This window comes from Dipodomys merriami, unplaced genomic scaffold (assembly GCF_024711535.1).
Source record: "Dipodomys merriami isolate MVZ:Mamm:240054 unplaced genomic scaffold, mDipMer1.0.p SCAF_68, whole genome shotgun sequence".
NCBI classification, from domain to species: domain Eukaryota; kingdom Metazoa; phylum Chordata; class Mammalia; order Rodentia; family Heteromyidae; genus Dipodomys; species Dipodomys merriami.
This window is the reverse complement of record NW_027206268.1, coordinates 240,351-266,271: the sequence shown is the minus strand read 5'-3', so window position 1 is coordinate 266,271 and position 25,921 is coordinate 240,351. Positions and strand designations below refer to the sequence as shown.

At 57.4% G+C, this 25,921-nt stretch overlaps 1 protein-coding gene across 4 annotated transcripts in view; it reads left to right on the top strand.

Moving 5' to 3' along the window:
- The first annotated feature begins 4,957 nt into the window (after window positions 1-4,957).
- Window positions 4,958-25,921, top strand: part of Cacna2d2 (calcium voltage-gated channel auxiliary subunit alpha2delta 2) — a 74,092-nt gene continuing 53,128 nt past the window's right edge. For 2 of the 4 annotated variants that reach the window (XM_070005334.1, XM_070005333.1), the window contains exon 1: window positions 4,958-5,038. In XM_070005334.1, the coding sequence (XP_069861435.1) occupies window positions 4,958-5,038 (81 nt within the window). The remainder of the gene's footprint in view (window positions 5,039-25,921) is intronic. The other 2 variants (XM_070005332.1, XM_070005331.1) reach the window with 1 other exon arrangement.

Sequence of the window (25,921 nt, the reverse complement as noted above, 5' to 3'; positions counted from 1 at the left end):
TCCCGCAGGCTTCTCTGCCCACTCCGTCTGGGTGTGTGGCGGGATCGCTGGGGGCCAGCGGGGCTCTGGGGCTCTGGGGAGGTGCATTTGCTCGGAGAGGAGTCTGCCACTCCTGGCTGCCGAGTCAGACCACCTCCCTCGGGAAAAACAGCCCGAGGCAGAAGGGACTCTAAAGGAGAAAGGACCGCTAGGTAAAAGAGTGATCCTTGGGGAAGGGCACCTTTGGAAATGGGGATGGGAGGGTGTGTGTGTGTGTGGAGGTGGGGCTCAGAGAGTCCCTAGGAGGTTAGAAGGGCCTGTGGATTGCCCATGAGAGACAGTTCCAGGTGAGGGGTGTGGTGTGCAAAGGCTGGGTCAGGGGTGTATGAGCCACACTGAGGAGTCGCGTGCTCAGCTTATGTGAGCTCCCCCCCCCCCCCCGCAGCAGGACGGGATCCCCTCTTCCAGGCCCAACCTGCCAGATGGTTCCTGCGGTACTGGGGAGGAGCCACAGGAGGTATAGCAGTGGCAGAATGGTAGCGATGGGAGGGATGGGCCGTGTGTGGAAGTGAACGGAGCCCAAGGGCTGGGGCATGGAGGCAGAGGTAGTCTTGGTTGAGCTGGCGGCCAGGAGAGAGAGATGGTGGTTGTCTGGGCTCAGGCAGGGGGCCGGGGAGATGATAGGTAGGGAGCATGCTGGCAAGATAGAGCCGTAGGACTTGCAGATAAGTTGGATGTGGGTGTGAGGAAAAGCGGGATCCTAGTCATCCTGAGGCTTTGGGCCATAACAGAGGCCTTCAGCTGACGCGGGGACACGGATGGTGGGCGGTGGGCCCGGAGGGAGGTCAGGGGCCCACTGACTACCCAAATGGCCACGGCACACAAGCAGCTGAGCATCCAAGCCTGGCATCTTGTGGAGGGATAAGGGAGACATCCTGTCTAGCCCTGGGTCCTTCATTCTGCTGCTCTGTGCCTCAGTTTCCCTGAGAATTGGAGCCTATCGGATTGATGAAGATTGTGAAGTGCAGTCACCCGGAAAGAAAGGGCTCTGATGAGACTTCTAACACAGGAATAGTCTGTGGTTAGGGAGGGAAACAGACCTGCAGGGGCTACGCCCCCTGGCTAGATGTGGGAGACAGACCTGGAGAGGCCACGCCCCCTGGCTAGATTTGGGAGGTAGACCTGGAGAGGCCATGCCCCCTGGCTAGATGTGGGAGGTAGACCTGGAGAGGCCACGCCCCCCGGCTAGATGTGGGAGACAGACCTGGAGAGGCCACGCCCCTGAGCTAGGTGTGGGAGGTAGACCTGGAGAGGCCCCGCCCCTGAGCTAGGTGTGGGAGGTAGACCTGGAGAGGCCACGCCCCTGAGCTAGGTGTGGGAGACAGCCCTGGAGAGGCCACGCCCCTGAGCTAGGTGTGGGAGACAGACCTGGAGAGGCCACGCCCCTGAGCTAGGTGTGGGAGACAGACCTGGAGAGGCCACGCCCGAGCTCCCTGTAGGTGACAGAGCGGGGAATGGGAGAGAGATGGCACTGGGGGCCTCCCCATCCATGCTATCCCCTCTGGCCCTGGGCTTAGGTGCAGAATGGGGTCCAAACCTTCCCCCTGTTCCTGCCCCAGCCCCTCCCCCACTACAACGGGCTGTTCCAGCTTCCCCAGACCAACTTAAGGGCACTCCCTCCCTCCTCCCCAAAAAATGCCCAGATCAGGCCCTGGAGGAAGGGGTTCTGCCTGGGGCTTGCTCACACAGCATTACTAGCAGAAGCACTGGTCAGGCTCAGTTTGACCTTCAACGCCATCCTTCAACCACTACTGGGAAAAATCACCTTTTGCCTTTTCTCAGCCTTTCCCTGAGCACCCAGCCCTGCCTAACTGTCACTGCCCTTGTCCCAGAGCCCAAGTGGTCGATCGCTGTGTGATCCTGGACATCCTCTGTACCTCTCTGGACCTAGTCAGCCACCAGGACTCTCCCAGTCCCCATCCAATCCATGTCACTCCCGGATCTGGTTACTCCTCCCCTCGCTCCTCCCTTCCCCCCAGTATATTGATAAGAGTAAATATTGGGCTGGACCCGGTGCCCTAATTAAAGCCCAATGACTGTTTTCTGCTCATCTGAGTGGGGAGGCGAGAGCTTGCTCCCTCCCAGCTGAGCGCCAATTAGAAGGAAAAGTTCTTTCTCAGCAGAGAAAGGGAAGGAACAGCCCCATAATTAATAACCTCATTACGGAGCAGTACTTGGGCAGGGTCCCAAGATACACATAGAGGAGTAGACTCGGGGATGGTAGATGTGGACTGATTCGAGCTGCTGCCATACTGTCCTCTCTGCCAACTCCTGAGGGGTCTCCAGTGTCCCCAGTGACACACGGGCCGACTTCTTACCTCCAGTAAACTGCTCAGGAAAACCAGAAGCGGTGCTATGGCTCAAGTGGTAGAGAAATAGCCTTGAGCACCAAGAAGCTCAGGGGCAGCTCCCAGGCCCTGAGTTCAAGCAGGACCAGCAAGACAGAGAGATAGGTAGGTCTGTGGACAGAGTCACAAATAGATCAAGTCTTATGCCTCAGTTTCTCTGCTTGCGGGTTGCTGGCAGAGGAGCTCTGTGCCTCTTTGGCTCTACCCAAGCATGACTCTGGCTCATTTCCCCTCCACGGTGCCTGGGGTTTAAGGTGGAAGCTGTGGCTTGGCCACCTTCCCCAGGCCCGCCTCTGCCTGCTCCCTTCCTCTCGGTCCCGCCCCGTGGGGTCCAGCCACCCACGCTCGTCTGTACCCTCTGAGGGGGAACCTGTGGCGTCCCCTGTCTCTGGGTTTTTGATTTGTTTAATTATAGATGAGTTTTCTGCATAATTTATTCCAAAAGCCCGGATCATACCATACAATTAAATCACATTCCGATCGACAACTTCACCTAGGAAATTAACAACGGGCAACAGTTTAATCTGCGCTCACCGCAGCCACGCATGGGCTCTCCCCCCCCCCCCCCGCCCCTCTCTTCACCTCCCGTGGCCGGTGCTCAGCGCAGTCCAGCCAGGAGGCATCGGGCAGATCTGGGTACTCGGGATCCAAGTGAACAGGAGCACGGGCAGAATCTGGTCAGCTCACTTATGTCCCAGCAGGGCCGTGGATCCTGATGCCTTCCCCCCTTCCACCCCCACCTCATTCTTCCAGAGCCTCTATACCATTCTGTGGAGTGAACGTGGCTGAGCTTTGCCAGGGCTGAACTGGGCTGGGTGGGTGGACAGCTTCTCTGGCCTCCAGGAAAGAACGCCGCAGGCCTCGTTACCTCCCGGCCTCCTCGGTGTCTGTGTGTCATCTCCTCAGAGCCAGCCGCCCCAGGACACCGGCCAAACCCTAAGACCCACAACATCAAAGTCCCGTCTCTGTGACAATGAAACGAATTATCCATCGTGTCCTCTTTCACTCTAGGACACATGCGCTGCCTTCGTAATTGGGTTTGATTTAGGAGCAGAATCAGTGACTTAAGGCCACCAGGCCATGAACTGGGGCCTAGGGTCTGCCTGACAGGTCTAGGATGCCAAACCAAGGGCTAGAGAGCCACCCCTAGATCGGGGTGGGGGTGGGGGTAGAGCGCATGTGACGTGCTGGCACTGGTACCTTGTAGGTGTCTTTGTATATGTCATCTGGGAAGGCTTGGCATTTTGTCCCATAGAGCAGTGAATTGTTGAGGTCAGGGTCAGGGCTAGGGCGGAGCCTTAGAAGACCAGATCCTCGACCCCGCCCACTGGTCTGTCACCTACCCGCCTGATGGGATACAGTAGGTCTGTGTGGCAGTCTGTCCCCGAATCAGCCCCCCAGAGTCCTGCTTATTTCAGGATCACAGAGAGCCCCTGCCACACTGTCCACCTCAGCCAGGGCCGAGGCGTCGGTGCCCAGTGGACAGCGGCCAGGCTGAGAAGGCCCTATTTTCTTCTGTGTCTCTCCCCCTCCCGGCTGGCAGCTGGAGTCTAATTGCCCTTCTTATCCCGGCCTGCGGCCTGGCCTCCACCTGGACTCGGGGTGAGATTTTTCCCCTGTGGTGGGGAGTGAAAGCAGGAGTCAGGCTGAGGCTCGGCTAGCAGCTAGCCCAAGCTAATACCTCTTTCTTTTGATGTTGATTTCCTTCCCCCATCACAGTCCTGACATTCAGCTTGGCAAATTGTAATTAGCAATCTGCCCGCCTCCTGCTCCGAGTTCCCATGCCAACCGACCTGGGCACACACGACGACACGGGCCCAGCCCTCCAGCCACAGGCCTGAGGAAGAACATGGGGTAGGGAGGCTGGGTTGGGTCTGGGTGTCATCAGTGTGAAGGAGATCCACCCAGGCTTGGGTGGAGTCAGGGGCCCACTAGGCCCGCAGAAGAGAGCGGAGGTGTTGTTCCCACCTGTGGGTGGGCTTGGGCCGAACATCCAGCAGAGAACATCTGTGTATATTCCAGAGAACTCTGAGGTGGAGGCTCTCCATGACCACTACTCAGATAAGGCCCTGAGAGGTAGGGATGCGCCCAGGCATACAGGGCGATTCTATGGTGAGGGCAGTGTGTTCCCTCCCCTTCCTCGGGCCCCATCTCACACCTCCCTCCTCCGTGTTATTCAGAAGTTCCCTTGTTCAGGGCAGCTACATCAAGGGCTGGCTCTTTACAGTGAAGAACAGCCTCCCCGTGGGCTCCTTAGAGCTATTCGACTCCCTTAGTGCGTCGACCGTACACTCCCCTCTTCTCCCTGGCCGTCCATCCATACGGGAGGAGTGCCCGAGCTACGGGGCAAGACTTCAAAGGGGGTTCAGAGGCACATTCTGGTTCCCTACCTTTGTCTCTCCTCTGGTGAAAATTGGGTTGAGCAAGCGGCTGCCTGCTCCCCACCGGGCGGCAGGAGTCAGGCTGTGGCAACTCTAAGCAGACTCTCTCTCTCTCTCTCTCTCTCTCTCTCTCTCTCTCTCTCTCTCTCTCTCTCTCTCTCTCTCTCTCTCTCCCCCTTCCCCCACAGGATGCAGCACTGGGCCCGGCGCTTAGAGCAAGAGATCGACGGCGTGATGAGGATCTTTGGAGGCGTCCAGCAGCTCCGTGAGGTGAGCCTGGCATGCGTGCCTTTCCTCTACACATCCTTTTCCAAGTAGGGATGGGGAGATGGGGAGAGGATGCAGAAATAAGGAGTGAGATTTGATATCCTTACCATCTCCCCAACATGATAGGGCGCCCCTAAACCTGAATCAGTGACCCCTTGGGTCTTAAGCTTTCCTGTTTTGTTTTGTTTTTTCCTGTTAGTCGTGGGGCTTGAACTCTGGGCCTGAGAGCTGTCCCTCAGCTCTTCAGCTCAAGGCAAGCGCTCTACCACTTGAGCCACAGAGCCACTTCTGGTTCTCTGGTGGCTCATTGGGCATAAGAGTCTCATGGACTTTCCTGTCCAGGCTGGCTTTGAACCGTAATCCTCAGATCTCAGCCTCCTGAGTAGCTAGGATGACAGGTGTGAGCCACCGGCGCCCAGCCTTGGTCTTTCCCTTTTGAGGTAACATAGGGGTCGCCAAATGGTGCTGATGACTGTTGTCGCTGGGAGAATGTTGGGGCTTTCAGCTTTCCAGATGGGTGGGCTCTGTGTTTGAGGCTGCTCCCTGCTTGGGACCAGTGTCCAGGGCATGTGTAGAAACCCAGGTCCTCTGGCTTCTAAGCCAGCAGGATAGCTGGCAGGGCCAAATGAGCCTCGGGCTAGGGCGGGGGCTCAGGGCACTTGAAAGCCCTCGTGTCTGACAGTGCGGCAGGATGAGGGATGGAGGTGCGGGAGCGGTGATCGATCAGGCGCCAGCCGACCACATTCGTCGTGGGAGATTATGTTAATGTTTCAAATAGCAATGTGAAGAGCGGACCATCCGTCACCCCCAGAAGGCTGCTAAACGTGTTGCTGTCGGGCCACGGGCTTCTGAGCTGTCGCTCTTTCACGTGGAGATTCAGAGGCTCGGGGACCTGAGCTCTTGGAGTGGCACAGGCGGCACTCAAGGGGAATCTCTCCATCGGGATGTGCGTGGGATAGATGGAGTGGGGGGTGGGGGGGTCCTCGGCAGGATCGAGTAGGGAATCAGTGAGGATTTCCTGCCCATAGGTGATATGGAAACAGCAGAGAGTTACAATCGGGGCCCGATGGAGAGTCTAGGCCCCGGGGTTTGTGCATTCTTGTCATCTCTGTGGGTCAGGGCTAGGGTCAGCTCTTAGAGGGTGAGAACCTTAGATGCTGTCCTCAGTTCTTTCTTCACACTCAGCTTCTACCGGGAAAGATGGGTGATGGTCACGTCGGTGTCACTCATGAATGTAGGACCCCTGGTGCACGGGGGGCTGATTAGATGAGGGAGTAACACCATGGGGCAGGGGGGCCCCCAGGTGTAGAGATCCGAACCACCACTGGCTTGCTCCGGGTTCTCCCCACAGTGGCCCGGGTCTCTGCACTTTTCATTCTTAGTTGCTGGTCTTGAATTGTAACAGCCCCCATTTCGCTCTTCCTGTGAACTCTCGATGACTCAGCCGCATGTGGCAGCCAGTGCAGCTTCCGGAGAAAGTGCCCTATGAAAAGCTGCTCTGAACAGGATTCAGTTTTTTTTTTGTTGGTCATGGAGCTTGAGCTTTGGGCTTGGGTGCTGTCCCTTAGCTCTTCAGCTCAAGGCTAGCGAAGGCGAGGGCTCTACTGCTTGGGCCACAGTGCCGCTTCCGGTTTTCTGGTGGTTTATTGGAGATCAGAGTCTCACTGCCTTTCCTGCTGGGCTGGCTTTGAACCTTGATCCTGAGTTCTCAGCTTCTTGAGTTGCTAGGATGACAGGAGTGAGCCCCTGGAGCCTGGCCTCAACTGGGCTCTTAAGCGGATGTCTCCAAGCATAGCCACACATGGGGAGGAAGGGACGGTGGTTGCTCGGATCATGCTTCTTTCACTCTTACTAGGTTTTGTATTAGGACGTGGGATGTATGTGTTGGAGGGGCATAGGATCCTCCTTACTTTAAATTCTCAGTTCTGGGACGTCTTTCGTTTGTATTTACATGGGCCACCCAGACCCCGCGCATTTATCCAAGAGAACAGAACAATGCAGCTCATTCTATCTAGATGAGTGAGCTTCCGGGAGGGTGAGGACCAGAGATGAAGCGCCAGCACTGTTACCCTGGACGAGGCCTAGACTCTGATGGTTGTCATTTGCCCCTTGCGTGGCTGGGAAGTCAGCTCTGAGGATGAAGTGGTGAGAATGGCGGTGGATAGGCTGATGCACATATTACCCCTACCCACCCCCCCCTTAGAAATCAAAGTTCTTCCATTGATCGTTTCCACTCATGGAATGCACCTCCTTCCCTTGGGATGGACTTGATGGTTCTAGGCCCTTTAATCCATGTGCGCCTCATCCGCCCCGCCGGGACCAGACCATCACATAGCTGACTTGAGGCAGCGCCGGGGAGGGCACCCATGCTCCTGATGACCATCCAGGGCACTGCCCGTGCTCCCAGGAGGGTGAATGGGATTGGCCCCCAGCGGCGGAGAACCTGTCAGAGCCACAGGCGGGCGGAGCAGCACAGACCTGGCCCCGCTTCTCTGCTGCCCGGGCTGCCAGCTCTCCAGTGGCTGTGTCCTGCTCTAGTTTTTTTCCTCACCTGCTTATTCAGCCTCTTCCTGCTGACAGCTCTGGGACTGCTTCTTGGCACAGGGCACCCTGCCAAGGTGTGGGGATAGGGCAGGGAATGGGTAAAATGTTCTAGAGGAAGCAGGCGATCCTGTGGGAACGAGAAGGAGTTGGCCACTGGCCGGCTCGTCCACCCAACCGAGCCTCACACCGTGTCCCCCTTACAAGAGGACCTGTGTGCCAGCCCATGTCGGCATCGAGGTCAGGAGGGTGCTCAGAGCAGAGCCCCACTGGCTGCTTGGCACCATTGGGAACTGGCCAAGCTGATGACAGCCCTGGCCCTCGATGGGGCTGCCCCTCCCTCATAGCTGATCTGAGCTGCCCCTGGATGTCTGCCACTGGGTCACCCGGCATCCAGTCCCCTCCACGACTACCTTCCCCGCCCCCTCTCATCTTTGCGGCTGCCCCACCCCCAAGAAGCCTGGAGCTTTGAGGGCTGGCAGCTGCGAGAGGCCAGCAACCGCAGATCGTGGCATTTGGGAGCGTTTTCCCGGCCCTGGCATTTTCCTCCTCCTGACCTCACCACCACCCCACGGGAGCACGGCCGGGGGCGCACCATGGCCCATTTACAGGTTGGAAACCGAGGCGTATCTCGGTAGGGTAGGGTGCCCCGTCTGTGAAGACTCCTTCACAGACATCTAACCGGCCGCATCTAACCCGAGCTCTCGAGGCATCCTGGTGGGTGGTCTGACCCTGGGATTAGCCAGATAGCCTGAGCCATGCCCTCCCAGGTACCCTGGCTCGACCCCCATCCCTGGTTCCCCCCCTTGCCCCAAACAGGTCACAGAACTGTAGATCCTCAGGACCCATCCAATTCTCTGGAATCTATCTCCACCCTCCCCCACCAGCACCATATTGTCCCCATCCTGGGGGTGAGCATATGCTGGGGCTCTGAGCTGATTTGCATAATGAGGCTGATCGGGATGAATAATTCATCAGGTTCCTGGGGGTGCGGAGGGAGGGTGTGGAGGAGGGTAGATCCTCTGCTCTCTGAAGCCTAGGTCACCAGTGGGCCGGCCAGGTGCGGACTCCCCGCTGGCCAGGGGGCAAGGGGATGGTCCTGGGATTCCCGTGAGAAGACGGAGCAGACAGGAAGAATAGCTGATGGGCCCGTCGGGCATGCTGACCTCAGGATGGGTTTTTGACCACCCTGGGAGAGAAGAGACCTTTCTGAGGGTGGTGAGGGAAGGCCGCCTGGCCGGACCGGGGTGAGAGTGGACACACAGGGTGGCTCTCCCCTAGGGCCCACGGGCTACCACAGAAATGGCCTATCGCCTTACCTGTATCTGGGCCGACTCTCCTCTCGCTATGACCTTAGCCGAGTCGTGGCCCTGATTGGCCGCCTCCGCCAGCCAGTCATCCGGGAGCCTGGGCAGGCCGCCCCGAGCTGGGGCTGTGGGGCGCAGCGGGGTTGGCGGCGGGGGTGGGGGTTCGGGCGCGAAATACGCTGCCGGGTTGGGATCGCTGTCGCTTGCCTCCGTAAAAACCCACATATATTATTCTTTAATGGAAAGTTAATTGTCTTATTATTCCCTCCATATGGTCTTCTCGCTCGGCACCCAGCGGGGATGCGTGGGGCCGAGGGGGGGCTCCCGGGAGGGTGTCTGAGACGTGACGAGGCCGCCGCTCCAGTATCATTGGGTACCGAGAGGCCGGCACGTAGGAGCCTGGCCGGGTCCTGCCTAGACCTCTTGTACTCTCCCCCTCCCTCCCCGCGCACCCCCCTTCCCCCCCCCCACCGCCTAGACTGCTCGTCAAGTCTTTTCTTCCCTGGCCCAGGGTGCTAAAAGCCACCTTGGAATGTGTAATGCTGCCCTGAGAATTGCGTGCAAAAACTGGGGTTGGAGGGGAAGTGATTGTTGCTCCCACCTTCCTCTCACCCTCCCCCCAAGGTAATGTACACTCTCCGTCTCACAAGAGATTTCTCATTTGTTTTTGGAGAGTATTTTTTTTCTAAAGCTGTTTATCCACGATGGACAGCTGGATGCAGGTCTACCTACCCTTCCACACAGCACACTAGAGAGGCCTGCGGTGAGGACGGGCACCCCAGGGACCCCTGCTCTAGTCTCCCTGGCTTGTGTTGGCAACCCCCTATGTTGGGTGCTAGCCACCTGGAGACTTCCCGCCCCAGCAGCTCCTCCAAGACCACCGAGGCCTGACTGATACCCCTGTCCTCGTCAGATTCTCCTCCCTCAGTGCCTGACTGATACCGCTGTCCTCGTCAGATTCTCCTCCCTCAGTGCCACCCCACATCGTGGGAGTGTGAGGTATCATGTTGGGACAGCCTCACGGCAGGCAGAGCGGGCAGTGACTTGGAAGTCCCAGAGCAGGGCTGGGCAGAAGCTAGCAGTGATCTCTTGCTCTGGGCTCTTGGTGGGGGGGCAGGGCTGGGGCAGGGCGGCTTCAGAGGTTCTGGTTAATAACCTCAGCTGCCCAGGTTTCTGTGGAGTCCGTGGGCTCGGAGGGCACGAGCGTGGGAGGGCCTCTTTGAATTGGATCAGCTGGCCATGTGGGCATGGGGAGCGGGGCCTCTGGCTTTCACCCGTGCTGGGAGGTCACGGTGAGGGCATGTTCGAGGTGAGTCGTCAGGGCACGGAGGGAGGTTTGGAGGAGAAGAGAAGCGAAATGTGCGGTGGGTGCCGTGATCTTTGAAGGTGTGATCTGTCTGTGGTCCTCTGTTGATGTAGAATTGGAATTGAACCTAGGACCACAACCAGGCGGTGGGTGTCAGGTGGTGGGTGGTAGCAGAGAGAGAGAGAGAGACAGAGACAGAGAGACAGAGAAGAGAGAGAGAGAGAGAGAGAGAGAGAGAGAGAGAGAGAGAGAGAGACGTGGACAGGAATGGTGGGGGTGGCTCTCACACACTTGGGAATCTCTGGGGTGTGTTGTCCTGCTTCTCTGAGCCTCGGTCCCCTACCTGTGATTGGGGATCTGAGCCATCGTGGAAGATAGGAAGATATCAGAGAGGCTGGCACTAGAAAGGCTACAGATGCCAGTCCTAGGGCTTAAACTCTGGGCCTGGGCACTGTCCCTCAAACTGCTTCTGCTTAAGGCTAGTGCTCTACCACTTGAGCCACAGCACCATTTCTGGCTTTTTCTGTGCATGTGGTACAGAGGACTTGAACTGGGGGCATCACACGCACGAAGGCGGGCACTCTACCACCAAGCTCTGATACACAGGGTATCCTCTCTGCTCGGCTCACCCTAGGATTTTAGGGACATTTTACTAGGAAGGGCACAAAGCATCAGTCCTCCTCCTCCTCCTTCTCCTCCTCCTCCGCTCCCATCCGTCGCCGGATCTGTGGCAGCCGTGGGGACGCTCGACTCAGATTCACGGAGCCCCGAGCGCTCAGAAGAGGCAGAGACATAATCAGTTTTGATGGACCCGGCCGGCCCCGGGGACCGCAGGAGCAGCCTTTACCACAACCAGGCAGGAAATGGAGGCTTCATGTGGCCTCCCTCCTATCTTCTCTGAGCACGGCTTCCCTCTCCACGTGAAGCAGAGATTTCACATGGGGAGGATGTCACAGAGCCACAGACTCACCCTTTCGGACCCAAGGGGGACCCAGCCCACTACACGTAGAGGGAGAGCCGGAAGCAGACCCATGGGACCCAGGCCTTGTCCACCCACGGGTTTTCATGAACCAGAGATCCGACGACTGACCATCTAGGCTGGAATGCCCATTCTCCACTCATGATGTCAAGACGAGGGGTGGTGACGTGGAAGCAGAGGCGGGCCATGAACACACGCATGGCGGTGGGCGTGCCTCGCGGGTGCCTACGCAGCTGATGTGGACTGGGTGCTGAGGCGGTAGATGCGCATCGGATGGATAAGCAGAAGCAGGCATTGGAGGACTGAGAGGTAACCACAAGGCCTCTCACACCGTCCCATAAGGCCATGGGAGTCACCCAGCCCCATCTGGGGAAACTGAGACCAGCGCATCAGCGTGGAACTTTGGCTCCAGCTCCCTGCAGAAGTACACCTATGTGTCGGAACACCAGCTAGAGCCCTCAATCATTATTGGAGAAGAAAGAGAGGATTTGGGGTACGGAGAGGAGCCTGGCCGAGGAGTAGCTGCAGAGGTGCGGAAGCTACCCGGACATCAGGCCCATACTAGGGAGGCCAGGATGATCTGAAGTCTTTGTCTAGGTGGGCGGCACTGGTCTGGGTTAGTAGAGCCCCACCTAGGCCTTCCAGCTGCCCTTGTTTCCCTTTGCCCTCACTAGACACTTTTCTCCAGATTTTCTTGATGCCCTTCTCACTCCCCACTCCCAGCTTTAAACCTAGACCGCCACAGCTCTCTTCCTCCAGGAAGCCCTTCCCATCCACACTGGGGCGCAGTGGTGTCTGAGGCTCCCCGCACCTGTCAGCTTCTGTGTTCCGCAGGTACATGTGGGCCGCCAGAGATCTCTGGCTGCCCGGTCTCGTAATCCTATCACACGGGGGTGTGGAGGCCAAGGCTAGAGGACAGGCTTATGCCTCCCAAGAGTCTGCCTGGACTCTGGCAGTCAGACCCGGTTCAGACCCGTGGGCGATCCCTGACCCCCTGAGTCACAGAGAGACATAATGTCTGGCCCGTGCAGCTTGTGTGTATGAGGTAGGGATGATGTGTATAGAGCAGGTGCGCATGCCTCTGTGTGTGTGTGTGTGTGTGTAGAAGATGGTGCGGGCACCTATGCATGGGGTGAATGGGCAACTGGGTCCTCGAGGGGAGTGGTCATTTTCGAGTGCATGGCCATGTGTGAGATTGTGAGACCGGGTGAGCGCGTGTACACGGACTGACGCGTGGTTCTAGCATCGCCCGTGGAGAGGTGTAGGGGCGTGTAGAGGGCAGGGTGGGACCGAAGGAGGCGGGTGTGGAGAGCCACATGCCACCCAAGCAGGTGAGAACTACTTAACGGATTCATTAGCACCGCTGAGGAGGTGTGTGTGAAGAGCACACATTCGTACTGTTTCCCCTCTGCCATGGAGATCGCTGGCCTTGCCCTGGGTGGCTCTTATGGTCCCCAATCTGACGTTCACAGAAGCCAGGGAGTGAGGCTGGGGCGTGAGTCCCCCATCCCCTCATCACAGAGGAGGAGATACAGCTGGTGAGGGGGCATTGGACAGGAGTCTCATTTCCAGGCTCAGGGCCTGTCGGTGCGGGGTACGTCTCTACAACCTGTGGGTGCAGTCAAACTTTTCTTAGGTTGGCCGCAGCGGCCCATCGGACCCCATCTTCCTGAAGGTGGGACAACAGGCTTGGGCACTGCCAAGCCCAGAGCAGGGCTGGAGTTTCCACAAGGGGTGTTGTCTAGCTCAGGACAAGCCCACTCCCACTTTGTCCCAGGAAGCCTGGGTAATGCCTCCTCTGGTCCCTAGAAAGCAAGGATCTTCTCACTCCCCGCTTCCCATCTCTCCCCACCTCTCCCTGTCAGCACAGGCCACCTCAATTGTAGCTGCCCCTGTTTAAGCAAGGCTCCCGAGGCACTGGGCTCTGTCCCTGGGTCTTAGAATCTGGGCTTCACACTCACTCCTGGTCAGCAGGACAGACATCTCCCCCTCCCATCTCGGACTGCACCTCTGAGGACACCCCTCCCCTCACAGCCCCAATGCAGCGCTTCGTGGCTGTGTCCTGAGACCTGGAAAGCTGAGTCAAGTAGCAGCCACCTGCCTCTCGATCAGATGTTGACGGAGCCTTCGTTATGCTCCATCTTGAGGCGTGGAATAAATTGGTGTGCGGTGCATTTCTTCTTCTTAAGAGAGGGACTTTCACACTGGGGAAAAAAATTTAAAAGAAAAGAACGTTTATGTAAAAGCAATTACTGTGCCAGTGATTTTTATGCATTCTCCCCCTCTGCACGGCTGCCTTTTGCATTCTGAATGTGACCGCTTCGCGGGGCGGTCTGCCTCCCCGGGGGAAGCCGCCTGCCTGCTAAGAGTGGCCTCCTCCTCCAGGAAGCATCGGGCCCGGCCGGGCTGTGGCTCTGGGAGCACGGCTAGGTGGCTAGGTGGACGACCTGCGTTCTGCACTCAGACGTCTCAGAAATGTCCTTCCCCGTGCTCTGGTCCCGTCCTCGGTCCCATCCTCGGGCGCATCCTTTCCAGGCTCTTCTTGGTGGGGCCTGCTTCCCAGCCGCCTCCCAGGCCCGGCTCTGCGAGGGAGGAGGCGGTGGTGCGGGAGCAGGTATCCTCCCTCCCGAGAAGCCACGGGAGGAGCTGCTGACGGGCACCCTGCTTCCCCAGCCATTACTGCGCTCACACTCGATGCATTATGTAAATCGTCTCCATTGCTAACTAGTGAAAGAGTCGCTCAGGGGGAACAAGGCTCGGAGCCTTCTGGGGGGCAGGGGGTGGGGGCAGAGGCAGGAAAGTGGGTCCTGAAAGCTCCAAAATATGACCCATGGGTAAAATAATGAAGTCACGACGTCCCGTTGACCCTCGGTAGACAGAGCGCATCTGTGCGACAGATGCACTCAGCCGTGAAGGCAGCGGACCCGGCCCTGGCGTGTGAGCCTCTCCCCCTCCCCCACCAACCCTCCCGGCCCTTGCCCCTTTGCGCCGTGGCAGCTTTTGTGTTTAGAAAGCCAACCGCAGAGACTCAGGATGGATGCTGATGAAAAGCCACCAGCCTCTCCTTCTCCCCTTCCTAGCCTTGAGCGATGGACTGTACCTCCCCATGCCTCAGTTTCTTCTTTGGTGAAGTAGGGTTGACACGTCCCGTGTCTCCCCCCCCCCCCCCCCCCCCGGTCTGGAGGTATAAAGGACACATACCCGGTGTGTCCCGGGCTGCAGACAGGGGTCTGATAGATGATCTCCTCAGGGGGATAATGTCTTGCGGTCGGTCAAAAGTCGACGGTGCTTGGTGCCGAGGGATGGGCCCAGATGGACGGGGCGGCATGAGGAGAGGAGCGGGGGCTCTGGGGCCCCCAGCGTCTGTTTTGCTGATTGCTCCTTTTGCTTTCAAGGAGATTAAACTATTTTTAGCCCGCACTACTGGCGCTGAGACGCCGGAGGAAGATTTTCTGGAAGCTGCCAAGTGTGGTCTTCAGCTAAACGCTGGGAGCCTCCTAGAACGTGCGGGGGGGGGGCGCTGATCATGATTGAGGGGGGACTGGGGGTGGGGGTTGCCTCCAGAGGTCCTTACTGCGACCAGCCCCCTGGACCGTGCGGCTCCGGCCCCCAGAAAGCAGCTGACTGACGGGCCCAAGGTTTGCGGTGCTACGTGTATGTGTGTGTGTGTGTGTGTGTGTGTGTGTGTTTTAAAGTAATTTATTTTCTAATTATTCCTTGTCTTGCATAACCGTGCATCGCCAAAGTGTCGCTATTTAAAATATTTATCTCTCCACGCCACGGGAGCGGCTCTGGAGCGTGGAGGGGGGGGAGAAATAAAAGCCCGCGTGCCGTTCGCAGGCATATTACTTTGACTCATCCCGTCGGCTTTGACGTCTCCCTGTAAATACATTTATTTTTCATTAGGACGTTTCTGAGCTTGTGGCCCCCGGAGAGCAGAGTGATTACGCTGTTCATCTGCGAGAGATGAGTGGGGGTGGGGGGGAGGGAGAGAGAGAGACATGCTCTCAGAATGAACTTCCGCCAAGCACATCTCAAGCTTGGGGTGCAGTCTCACAGAGGGTACACGGTGCCGGGCCGCAGATACACCAGGTGGACAGTAGGCTGGGGACTTTGGACATTGTTTCTCATGGGGAAACCGAGGTCCAGATAGAATCTGCTTTGGGGAGGAATGAACTGCCCTGGCTCTCCTATCCCCAAGGACTTCCTCTACCTCTGGGAAGGGTTGAGGTTGGGGGTCAGAAGCCCTGGCTAGCTTCAGGGGGCCGGGGGGGGGGCGAATATCCAGAGTTCAGAGAATCTGTGTGTCTTGCAGGCAGTGTACCCACATTTCAGTCCCAGACTCTGTCTCCTTCCGTACTCCTCAATAGGCTGGGGGTTGGAACCGAGGCGTGGAGCGGTCTGAGAGCCGGACAGCGCCCCCTCTTCCAGCTGCAGGTGACTAGACTCCTCCCTCCCTCACAGCCTCTTTTCCAATCAAAAACAAATTTTTTTTAGCTCATTGAGTCTGAGTTTTATGCTGAATTTTAAAAATACCTTGGTTTTTTTTTTTTCCCCTCCAGTCTCTAAACTGCTAATCTCCCAGGCTGAGGGATTCTGGGACAAAAGCGAGGCCTCCAAGTGGAAATATGTCAAATTAGCTTCCGCGGTATTAGCGTTTGCCGTTGGAGATTGGAAAATCGCTTTCCCAGGGCCTGATCGGAGGCTCCACGTGCCTCTGAGAAGACACGAGAACTCCACCCGGAGATACCTAGGGACAGATGCCGGGAGGCTGCCAGGCCAGGGAGGACCCGCAGCCCATGGCTTTTCCAGTGCTCTGAGTACCCAGCGGGTGTCAGGTCCACGCTCTGGAGTTTAGTGTGGTTCCTTCCCTCTCTTTTCCTGAGGCCTTCGACGAAAATCCACCCCCCATCCCTCTCCTTTTTGGGGTGGGGGAAGCTTCCGGAACCTGGTGGAGGGGCCAGCTCTGGTGCCTATGGGTGTGCCTGTGTGGCCCATCAGGTCTCTTGTGTGCTTGATTGCCTCTGATTGGCTGCAGCTGAATTCAGCAAAAGCTATTATTTGCCCCTGATGAGCCAATCAGATGGCCTCATTGGCCATTCAGAGCAGGCACCGGAACTCGTGGGGGTGGGGGCGATGGGCCTCGGGCAAGGGGGTGGGGACAGACAGAACAGATGTGGGACTAGAGCCTGTCTGCGTTCACCGTGACCTTCACGTGACTCCCTCTCCTGGTTCAGTACCTCCCCAAACCAAAACCTTCTCACCCTCCTCTGACCGATCTCCTCGCCTCCGCCTCACTCTCCCCTCATCTAGCAGCACCTCTCCATGTACTTGGCCCATCCAACACTTCCTCTATGGAAACTGTTTCCATCTCTCTAGCCTCAAGTGAGCTCCCTCCTTGCCAGCTTTCAGAGCCTGCCATGTGCTCTCTGTCTTGCTCTACTAGAAATTACAGTAGTCATGGAGACTGGGCAGTAAAAAGAACAGAGAAAGGGGGGGAGGAGAGAGGAAGAAAAGAGAGAAAGAAAAAAGGAAACTTCAGATGGGCTCATACTGTAATCCTAGCTATCAAGGAGGCAGAGAGAGGGAAGATCACCATTTGTGGCCAGTCCAGCCAAAAAGCTAGGGAGACCCTATCTCAAGCAATAAAATGTAGGTGGTGTGAGACACGTCAGTGATCCTGTCTACAGGCGAAGCTGTAGGTAGAAGGACGGCTGTCTGTACCTGGGCCTAGGTGAAAAAAAAAAAAAGGGCTGGGAAAGTGGCTCAGTGGTAGAGCGCTTGCCTTGCATGCATGAGGCCCTGGGTTCAATTCCTCAGCACCACATAAGCAGAAAGAAAAAAAGCCGGAAGTGGTGCTGTGCTCAAGTGGTAGAGCGCTAGCCTTGAGCTGAAGAGCTGAGGGACAGTGCCCAGGCCCAGAGTTCAGGCCCCCCCCCCCACCGGATCTAAAAAAAAAAAAAAGGGAGACCCTATCCAAAAATAACTGAATGTGGAAAGGCACAAGAGAGTCCCTACCTAGCAAGCTGGGGACCTGGCATTCAGATCTCTATATTACCCCCCCACCCCTACACCCCCACAGATTCAGACAGGCTAGGTTTAATCCTGTGAGCCCTTTTCTCAGCATTGGAACCTTGGGCAGAATTCCTTGCTACTGTGTTCCTTGTCTGTACAAGGGCCTAATGATGGAACTTCCTTGAACTCAGGGATGTGAAGGGCAGGCCTGGGGATCTGGAGTCCTAAGCAGCCCTCCACAGCATGCTTCTTAAGCCTCTCTAGTCTGGCCCAGAGGTTGGGACTGGGGAACATGGATGGACTTGGGCGGTTCTGCCTTATTCAGGGGACATCTGGATGCCCAGGGACCCCAAGCGGGTGACGGATGCGCTACAGACCTTGTAATGTGTGTGTGTGTGTGTGTGTGTGTGTGTGTGTGTGTGTGTGTGTGTGTGTGTGTGTGTGTGTGATCAGCAGAGAGGCCAACGGGTCTGGGGGGCACGGGGGGCCGAGGGGTGAGCGGTACTGGAGAAGCCTGACCAAGCAGTGAGGAGAGAGAGAGGCGGGTGTCAGGGTCTTGGTGATGGGGCCACGGTGAGCGAGCAGCCTGTTCCTATTCCTGGAAAAGAGGCTGTGACTCTGACGTGTGCACGCAGACAAGCTCTCGTGTTTACAGGGGACAGGAGGGCCCCTCCACAAGCTGGTTTTAGAGGTTTGGGGTGACCCAGAGGTCCCCATCTCACGCAACTCAGGACCTCGGTGTCAGCGACCCACTGGGATGGAGACAGAGATCCCCTCTGGAGTCTTTGACTCTTAATTAAACCCTGTGTCTGACCCTCTGCTTCTGCGCCTCTGGCTGCGGGAGATGAAAGTCGTTTTCTATCCCGCCAGAGGGGGGCTTCCGACGTTCACATGTCACCTTAAATCCGTGATTAATCACACTCGATCCTTCATCGTATCTCCAAAGCGTCCATAGCCCCCGGCGGCGGCCATTCCATTCCACAGTCCTGATGATCACACTTCCCCCAAGCCTCTGGACCTCCTGAAATATTGCTCCCATTCGTCGGTATCCCATCTCAATTCACCGTGGGTGAGCGTTTGATTGGTCGCACCTGTCACATGCCAGGAGCATCACCCCTCCCCCACCCCACGCGCGTTCTCTGGCTGGACAGCACCCACTCTAGAACCCCATTTTCTAGTGCCCTTCCTGCCACCAGCTGTGGTGGTAGCTGTGTGTGGTGGTGTGCGTGGTGGTCCCCTGGAGTCAGACTTGGAGATAAGAGGTCGCATACAGGTATTTGCTGGGACCAGACCTGGAATTGGGACGGTGCGGTGCAACGGAAGCTTGACTGTGATGAAATCTGAGCCCTGGGCTGGGAAGGTGGCTGCACGATACAGCAGCTGCCCAGCACGCAGGAAGCCCCCGGGTTCTATCCTCAGCACTCCATACACAGAGAAGTTGCAAGTGTTGCTGGGGCTTGAGTGGTCGAGCCCTAGCCTTGAGCAAAAGAAGCTCAGGGACGGTGCCCGGGCCCTGAGTTCAAACCCTGGGACGATGCTGTTGGTGGTGGATGTGGGAGGGCAGGGCGGGTGGGCGTGAGAACCTCAGCCACTTGGACCCCACTTGCATTTGAGCCTTTTACCAGCCCTGGAGCCTCAGGTAAGTCCAGAGAGCACTTGGCCGGTGTCCACCTCCACCCGGGACACTAGCGAGCCTCTGGCCCCTGGGGTAGGATAGGTCGAGGTGTGGTATGAGCTCAAGGCCGAGCATGTGTGGGGTGGGCCAGGTGTCCCCTGTCCCCATCCTCTCACTGTACGAGCCAGCCCAAACCAGGTCAGCACAGGTTTGAGACAACAGGAGCCGTAAGTTAGGTCAGCATCCTCAGCGAAGCCCCATGGAAGCTGTCAAGAGTAGCACGTATGGTAGCACCTGCCTGTAATCTCCACACTTGAGAAGCGGAGGCAGGGGATTGAAATTTCAAAGCAACCTAATGTTCAAAAACAAAAAGTTATCCTAGCATTTGTTTGAGGTCGAGGCTAGAAATAAGAGCCACGCAGGAGACCCCTCAGCCCGTTCAACGTGAATCAGCAGATGCAGGCAGGTGGAGTTTGAGGGGACGGAGACTGGTGATATCTGTTTGACCAAACGCTTAACAGAGAGGCCCATCAGGCAAGCTGGAGGCAGAGCTTAGACTCTGCCCCCAACACGTCAGGGATAAAGTGACGACTGGGTAGAGGCCACGAGGGTCAGAGAGTCGTCGCAGAGGCCGAGGGCCCGTCCCTTTTGTCGAGACCTCTGTGGGTCAGGCGGTTCCGGGGGTACCACGAGTGACTCCTCACTTGGCAGGGCCCCACGTGGGCAGGAGATCGCTCAGAGGCAGGCTCCGGTTCAAGATCACCCACCTCAGGGTGAGAGACTCCAAATCACGGTGGCCAAGATGCACTCGGCCTTGTCTCGCAGGTGTGGCCGTGGGCAGGGAGGTTCCAGCGTGAGAGGAAAGGCAGGCTCTGAGCCCGAGCATGCGCAGGACGGGCACACCCGCCGAAAACCATCATCCGCCTTAGTGTTCCAACAGTCTCTTTCACTCCGTGAAAGCCTTTTCTTTCGAAAAATAAAAGAAGATTGGAGGCAAGTACAATATTTAGCCGTGGCGGCTGTTAATTTGGCACCGAACATCACCTCCGCCTCCCTCTTCTTGGATGTCGAGGGTGCCTCTCCTAGCTGGGGGGGGGGGTTGAAGGGGGGGCAGGCGGGGTGATGGCGGGGGCGGGGCAGGCTCTCTGAGCCTCTTAAGATTCGAGATTCATTTCCTTAAACACACATTGTCTCACTCCAATTTCACGTCCGAGCAGTTCTGGTGAGGAATTAGCCCTTGGGAGAGAACAGGCAGGCAGATTCTGTTTACACGGGGTGGGGGTGGGGGTTGAGGGGTGCGAGCAGGGGCTTGGGACTGTTTGTAGAGGGACCCCAGAGAAGGCATGGGTCGGGCCGCTTCCCCTGGCTTTGGAGAGGAGCCATCCCTCCTCCCCTCGTCAGGTGTCCTGAGAGCACCGAGGACTCCAGAAGGATTTAAGACAAACAGGCTCTCTGCTCAGGAGTGACCATCAGAGAGCGCATCAACTTCTGTTTTACCTCTCTCCGTGATGAAGAGCTCCGTGACCCTAGTTGCTGCTGTGTCCTCGGGTCAAGGCTCCAAGGAGCCCCCTCCCCACACGGGACCACCCCCCCCACTCCACACACCCCCCCTCCCTCCTGCAAGGACCTCCCTGTGGTCGGATAGGCACAGCCCTGTCACTGCATGGAAGGGACATCTGTGCACGCGTGGACCTCCAGCCCAGCCTCAGACGCTGTCAGTCTCCGATGCTGGGAGTCACGTGGTGGTGGAGGGGCGGGGCCTCAGACACAGGCTCCCAGGCCCACCGCCTTTCAGAGCCCCAGGGCCACCCATGTGCTCCTGAGGGGATCCTAAAGGGGAGAGACTCTTTGAGGTGCCCTTCACCAGCAGGAACCGGGCTCTCCTGACTGGGCTGCTTTGGGGATGTCCAGTGTCCTCTGAGGCCCGGCTTCGTTTTCGGGTGTTTGCATTGTTCGTGGGTCAGTTGGCTTGTTGCGATGCTGGTTTTGAACTCAAAGCCTTGAGCTCGCTTGCTTGGCTGATGTGTTCGCATCTCAGAGGTGGAATCTTGTAGACTGTTCCACTTGAGTTGGTTCTGCTTTGTGAACCTCTGAATCTCAGATTCCTGAGGAGCCCAGATGACAGTTGTGAGTCACTGGTACCTGGTTTGGGACTGCCCGCTCTCCCCCGCCCCCCAATCCACAGTCATCTGGCCCACACACTTCACTTCAAAGGCATTCGGGTGGGTTTGGGAACTTCAGAGAGGCCAGGCGATTCCTGTTGGGGAGACAGCTCATCCCCCCCAGCTCTCCTAGTCTGCCACTCATTCATCACTTCTACTGGGGAGACCCGCTGATCTGTCCACCTGTTAGCTGGGCACAGGCAGCTTATGGACCCGATTCCCCCTGCCCTCTTCCTGCCTGCCTTGGACAACACAGTCCGGGCTCACCGCGTGGTCTGAGCTCCAGGCTCTGTTTGGCGGTACGGGGCTCCACCTTACCATGAGAGGCAGCTGAGGCTTTGAGAGACCCCTCGTGGCCTCAACAAGTCTGCAGTCGCGGAGTTGAGTGATGCTTGACGTGGCCGCACCTCTCCAAGCCACAGGTTGGGGGAGCTGTCTTTGGGGGAACTGGACCTTATTTGGAGTGTTCAGAGAAAGGTACATTTGTCTCATCCACCGATCCGCAGAGAGATTGGACTCTTGGCGCTGCTTCTACATGCTGTTGGGGGGCGGGGTGGGGCGACGCCGGGCTTGACAGTTCTGTTGTTGTTCCCACACACCCAGGAGGGAAACTGCCTAGCTGTTCTCCGTTGCTGCGCGTTGTCCTCGGTGGGAGGGTCTTGGTGGCCTGGGACCCTGTATGTGACCGGCCTAGGTGTCCAGTTCCTCCGTGACGGTGGGCAGAGAACAGAGTGCTGGGTCTCGAACCTGCTGACCTGCCAACCCCAAGACCTACTGACTGTGTACTAGATTTAAGCAGAGGCAAAAAAGGGGGACCCGGGGCTGTCCTCCGGAAAGGATACATTCATTTCCCATCCCCCTGTTCTTGACAGATCTCTGCCCAGGTTGCACAGGTAAACGTAGACACATGCACCCCTGGACACCTGTGTCCCTGGGGATAGTAGTCACTGAGACAGAGCCTTGGCACGTATTGCCTGTGGAGACACCCCATTTCAGTTAGTGTGTTCAGGTCAGTGCACGTTTATATGAGTATACATGCACTACCATGCACACACATGCACATACTCACGTGCATGCCCCCCGACAGGCACGTACAAGCGTGCTCAGATGCCCACCCTGGGCTTACAGCAAGGGATACATTGGTGGTTTAGCGCCCTGAGTCCTTGCCAGTGCTCCAAACTCAAATGCGCCAGATAGTCGGCGCTTCCCTGCGCTCTGCTGGCTCCGCAAAGCACGTTCTGGCAGAGGAGGCTTTCCAGAACCATCCTTCCAGGCAGACTATGCCAGGCCTGGCCGGCAGCGGAGACTCTGCAGGGACTTTCTAGCGGTCCGGCAGGGGCTGAGAGTCAGGGCCACAGCCACCACCTCGGTGCCTCGGCCCGGGACGTCTCCTGGGCTCCTCCAAAGCCCTAAAATGGGGAGAGATGAGAACAACTTAGGAGTGGGGACAGGCAACTTTGGAGGTCACATGGAGGTCATGACCGATCCCTTGGCCTGAAGGGGAAAGAATTTCCTGCTTGGATGGGACAGGAGAAGAACAGACCTGATCCGGGTCCTCAGGAGTCACAGGGAGATTCTAGAGTTGCTCAGAGTTCCCCCCAGGTTCTGTGTTGTGTGGGGGGTAGGCGCGGAGCTGAGGCTGCCCCCCAGGGTCTTCCTAGAAAAGCAGAGGGAGACTGCAATGTGCTTAGAGAGTCAACGAACAGTGATGACCAGGCAGGTCCAAACCAGCCCTCTGCCTTGCAGGCCCCAAGAAAGAGACGGACTGGGGACCGGCTCCTCCAGCCTTTCTAGCACCCCGGGAGACCCGGGCCTACGGATCCTGCTTGGGGCATCCCCAAGTGAGCCTCCACTGTGGGGTTCTTCAGGAACGGGAGAAGAAAGAACACCGCAGTCCAGTTCCTCTCCGCTGAGGAAGAAATAGGGCTGCCTTATGTAATCAGGGCAATTTGTTCCACTCCTGTCCTCCTGGCATCAGTGCCCTCCCTGCCTCCTTGCTCGGGGATAGCGCTTCAGCCTGGGCCTCCCTCCCTCCTTCCTTCCCTCCCTCCCTCCTCCCCTCCCAGTGGAGGCTTCGGAATAGAGGATGTAGAGCCCCAAGCGCCCTCACCGCTAAGACCCGCTTGGGTGTGTAGGCCATGAGAATGTGGGGGGGGGTCAAGATGACAAAAGACCACATGTGTGGGGCCCCAGACCTCTAGCCCCCAGCCTTTGACAGAATCCACAGGTTCCTGGGGAGTTCTCACTGGAGGGTACCCCCAGGTGCTAGCAAGAAGCGAGGAATGCAGCTGCCTCTCCCCTCCCCGGCCCCCTTCCTCCATCTGAGGGAAGATGGTGTGGGAATGAGCCCCCTGGGCAGATGAATGAGGGACTTGCTCACTTGTAGCCGACTCCGTGAGTGGAATCCTCACAGGGCGCCCGTGACTCACGCCCGTCATCTGAGCTACTCGGGAGGCCAAGTTCTGAGAATCCCAGTTCAGAACGCTGCCGGGTAGGAAAATCTGTGAAACTCGATTCCCTGATTAACTACATACACCCCAAACCCAGAAGTGGAGCTGTGGCCCAAGCAGTAGAGTGCTTGAGAAAAAAACCAAAAACAACAAAACTCGAGGATGGTGTGTAGGCTTTGAATTTGAGGCCCAGGATGGACTTCCCAAGCCTAGGTCTCAGCTACCCTGGTTCTCCTAGCCTTGGGGGGGGGGGTGGCCTCCCACCGGAAGGAAGGGGTGGGGCAGAGTTGGGTCTAAGGAGGGTCTCAGGGCCCCTGGCACTGTTAAACAGTTGCTGGGGAGAGGAGGGCGAGCCCTGGATGGAAGTTTTCTGGTAGCTGATGGGGAGGGAATATGCCAGGAGATGTGAATGATGAAAAAAGAACACTGGGCCTTTTCTGGGTAAACATGTCCCTGTGTGTGTGCCTCAGTTCATACATGTCCCTGACATGTACTTTTTCCTCCAGCGCCTTGGTCTTGTTTGCTTATACTCCTGACTTGTTCTACAGGAGATTTAAGGACACTCGCGGGCATACGTAAAATTCAAGAGCCTGTAAACTGGGAGCAGGAGAAAAAGAAGAAAAAGCTAGGGGAGGAAATAAGAACTGCAAAGTGCTAGAAAGGGCAGATGAGAAAGCTCAAGGGCGAGTGTGCTCCTTCATACATGTGCTCCTTACCCTCACCACAGGCCGCTCCAGTGTGGCTTCTGTGCCCACAGCTTTCCCTTTTCTGACATCCAGGCCCTGTGTCAAGCACTCCAGTAGGCTGGGCAAGGTGCCTCACGCCTGTAATCCCAGCCACTTGAGGGAGGTAGGATATCAAAGGTCCTGGGCGTAACATGTCGCTCAGAGCTAGGCACTGGCTGTCAGTCACCCCGGCCGCTCGGGAGGCTGAGAGGCGAGGGTCACAGGCACCCCCTACCCCGGTTTCCCGAGCTGCTGATGGTGAGATTGTCTTGGGGTCCCCTGTTGGGGAGGAGGGGAGGCCTCGGGGAAGGAACGGTGGACCCAACCGGGTGGGGAGGCGGCGGGAGAGAGCAGAGCCAAGGTGGGCAGTGGTGGGGAGGCAGACGCCCGACACAAACGATCTGTTTGCCGTCAACACAGGCGCCCGCGCCAGCCGGCCGCCACCCGGCAACCTGTGCGAGTGGGGAAGAGCGTGGGTATGTTTACTCGCACTCCCCCGTGCCAGCTGGTGTGCTGGGCACGGCTTCCCTCCCAGCTGCCTCGACAGCCGGCGGCTCTCGGCTCGGGGGAGGAGGCGGGGTGAGGAGGGGGCCCCCCCGGATCTGGCCCGCGGTTGGGCTCCGATTGTCAGCCCTAGGTGCGGTCCCAGGCCTTCATAACACGAGGTTCTTGGGGTACCCGGGTGTCGCCCCAGGCTCGCACAGACGGGTCGGGACATAGTGGCACGTGCGCCTCCCTTCACGCCAGCAGCAGAGAAAGAGAAGAAAATCCCGAACGACTCCTTCATGAAACTGGATGGAGACCACATCTCTCTATGACCGTCCGGGGAGCTATAGACCCGAATGCGGACATTCTTATCCTGAGCCAGATCTGGAGTGAATGAAGAGCTAATCGGGTTTTCCACCATTTTTTTCCTTTGGTGTCAGTCTCAGGACTTGAACTCAGAGCCCAGCCACTGTCTGTGAGCTTTTTGGCTCCAGGCTGGCATTCTACCGCTCGATCCAGCTTGCTTTAGGTGCTGCATTGGAGATAAGAGTCTCCTGGATTTTTCTTTTTTTCTTTTTTTGTCATGGGCCTGAACTCTGGGCCTGGGCGCTGTCCCTCAGCTCTTCAGCTCAAGGCTAGCGCTTTACCACTTGAGCCACAGCACCACTTCTGGCTTTTTTTCTGCTTATATGGTGCCGAGGAATCGAACCCAGGGCCTCATGGATGCAAGGCGAGCACTCTACCACTGAGCCACCTTCCCAACCCTCTCCTGGATTTTCCTACCTGCACTGCCTTCGAATCTCTTAAGTAGCTAGAATGACAGATGGGAACTACAAGCGCCCGGCTAGGATCGCTAGGGTTTTAAAGTCAGTTCAGGGCGGGCATGATGATGTGTGATCATAGCACACGGAAGTCTGAGCATAGGGAATTCAGAGTCAGCCCGGGCTTTCTTTGTACCAAGACCCTGTCTCAAAAAAAAGAAGAGTAGGTAAAAACGTCTGTCTGGCGATCAGACATGCGGCCACACCCAAGAATGGGTCTGATGGGGAGAGGAGTCTTCGTACAGCCATGTCAGGGAAGATGGCTGAGACTGGCCACATCTCTGCTGGGAGGATTGGGTGTATTGCTTTGTGTTTGGTGTGTGTGTGTGTGTGTGTGTGTGTGTGTGTGTGTGTGTGTGTGTGTGTGTGTGTCTTTCGAAAAACAGGAGATGGGGCCTTTTTATGACACGGATTTTACAGCGTAACAAGGCAGCGTAATTCCCCATTCTCGGCGGCAAGTGCGCTTTTTACACTAATTG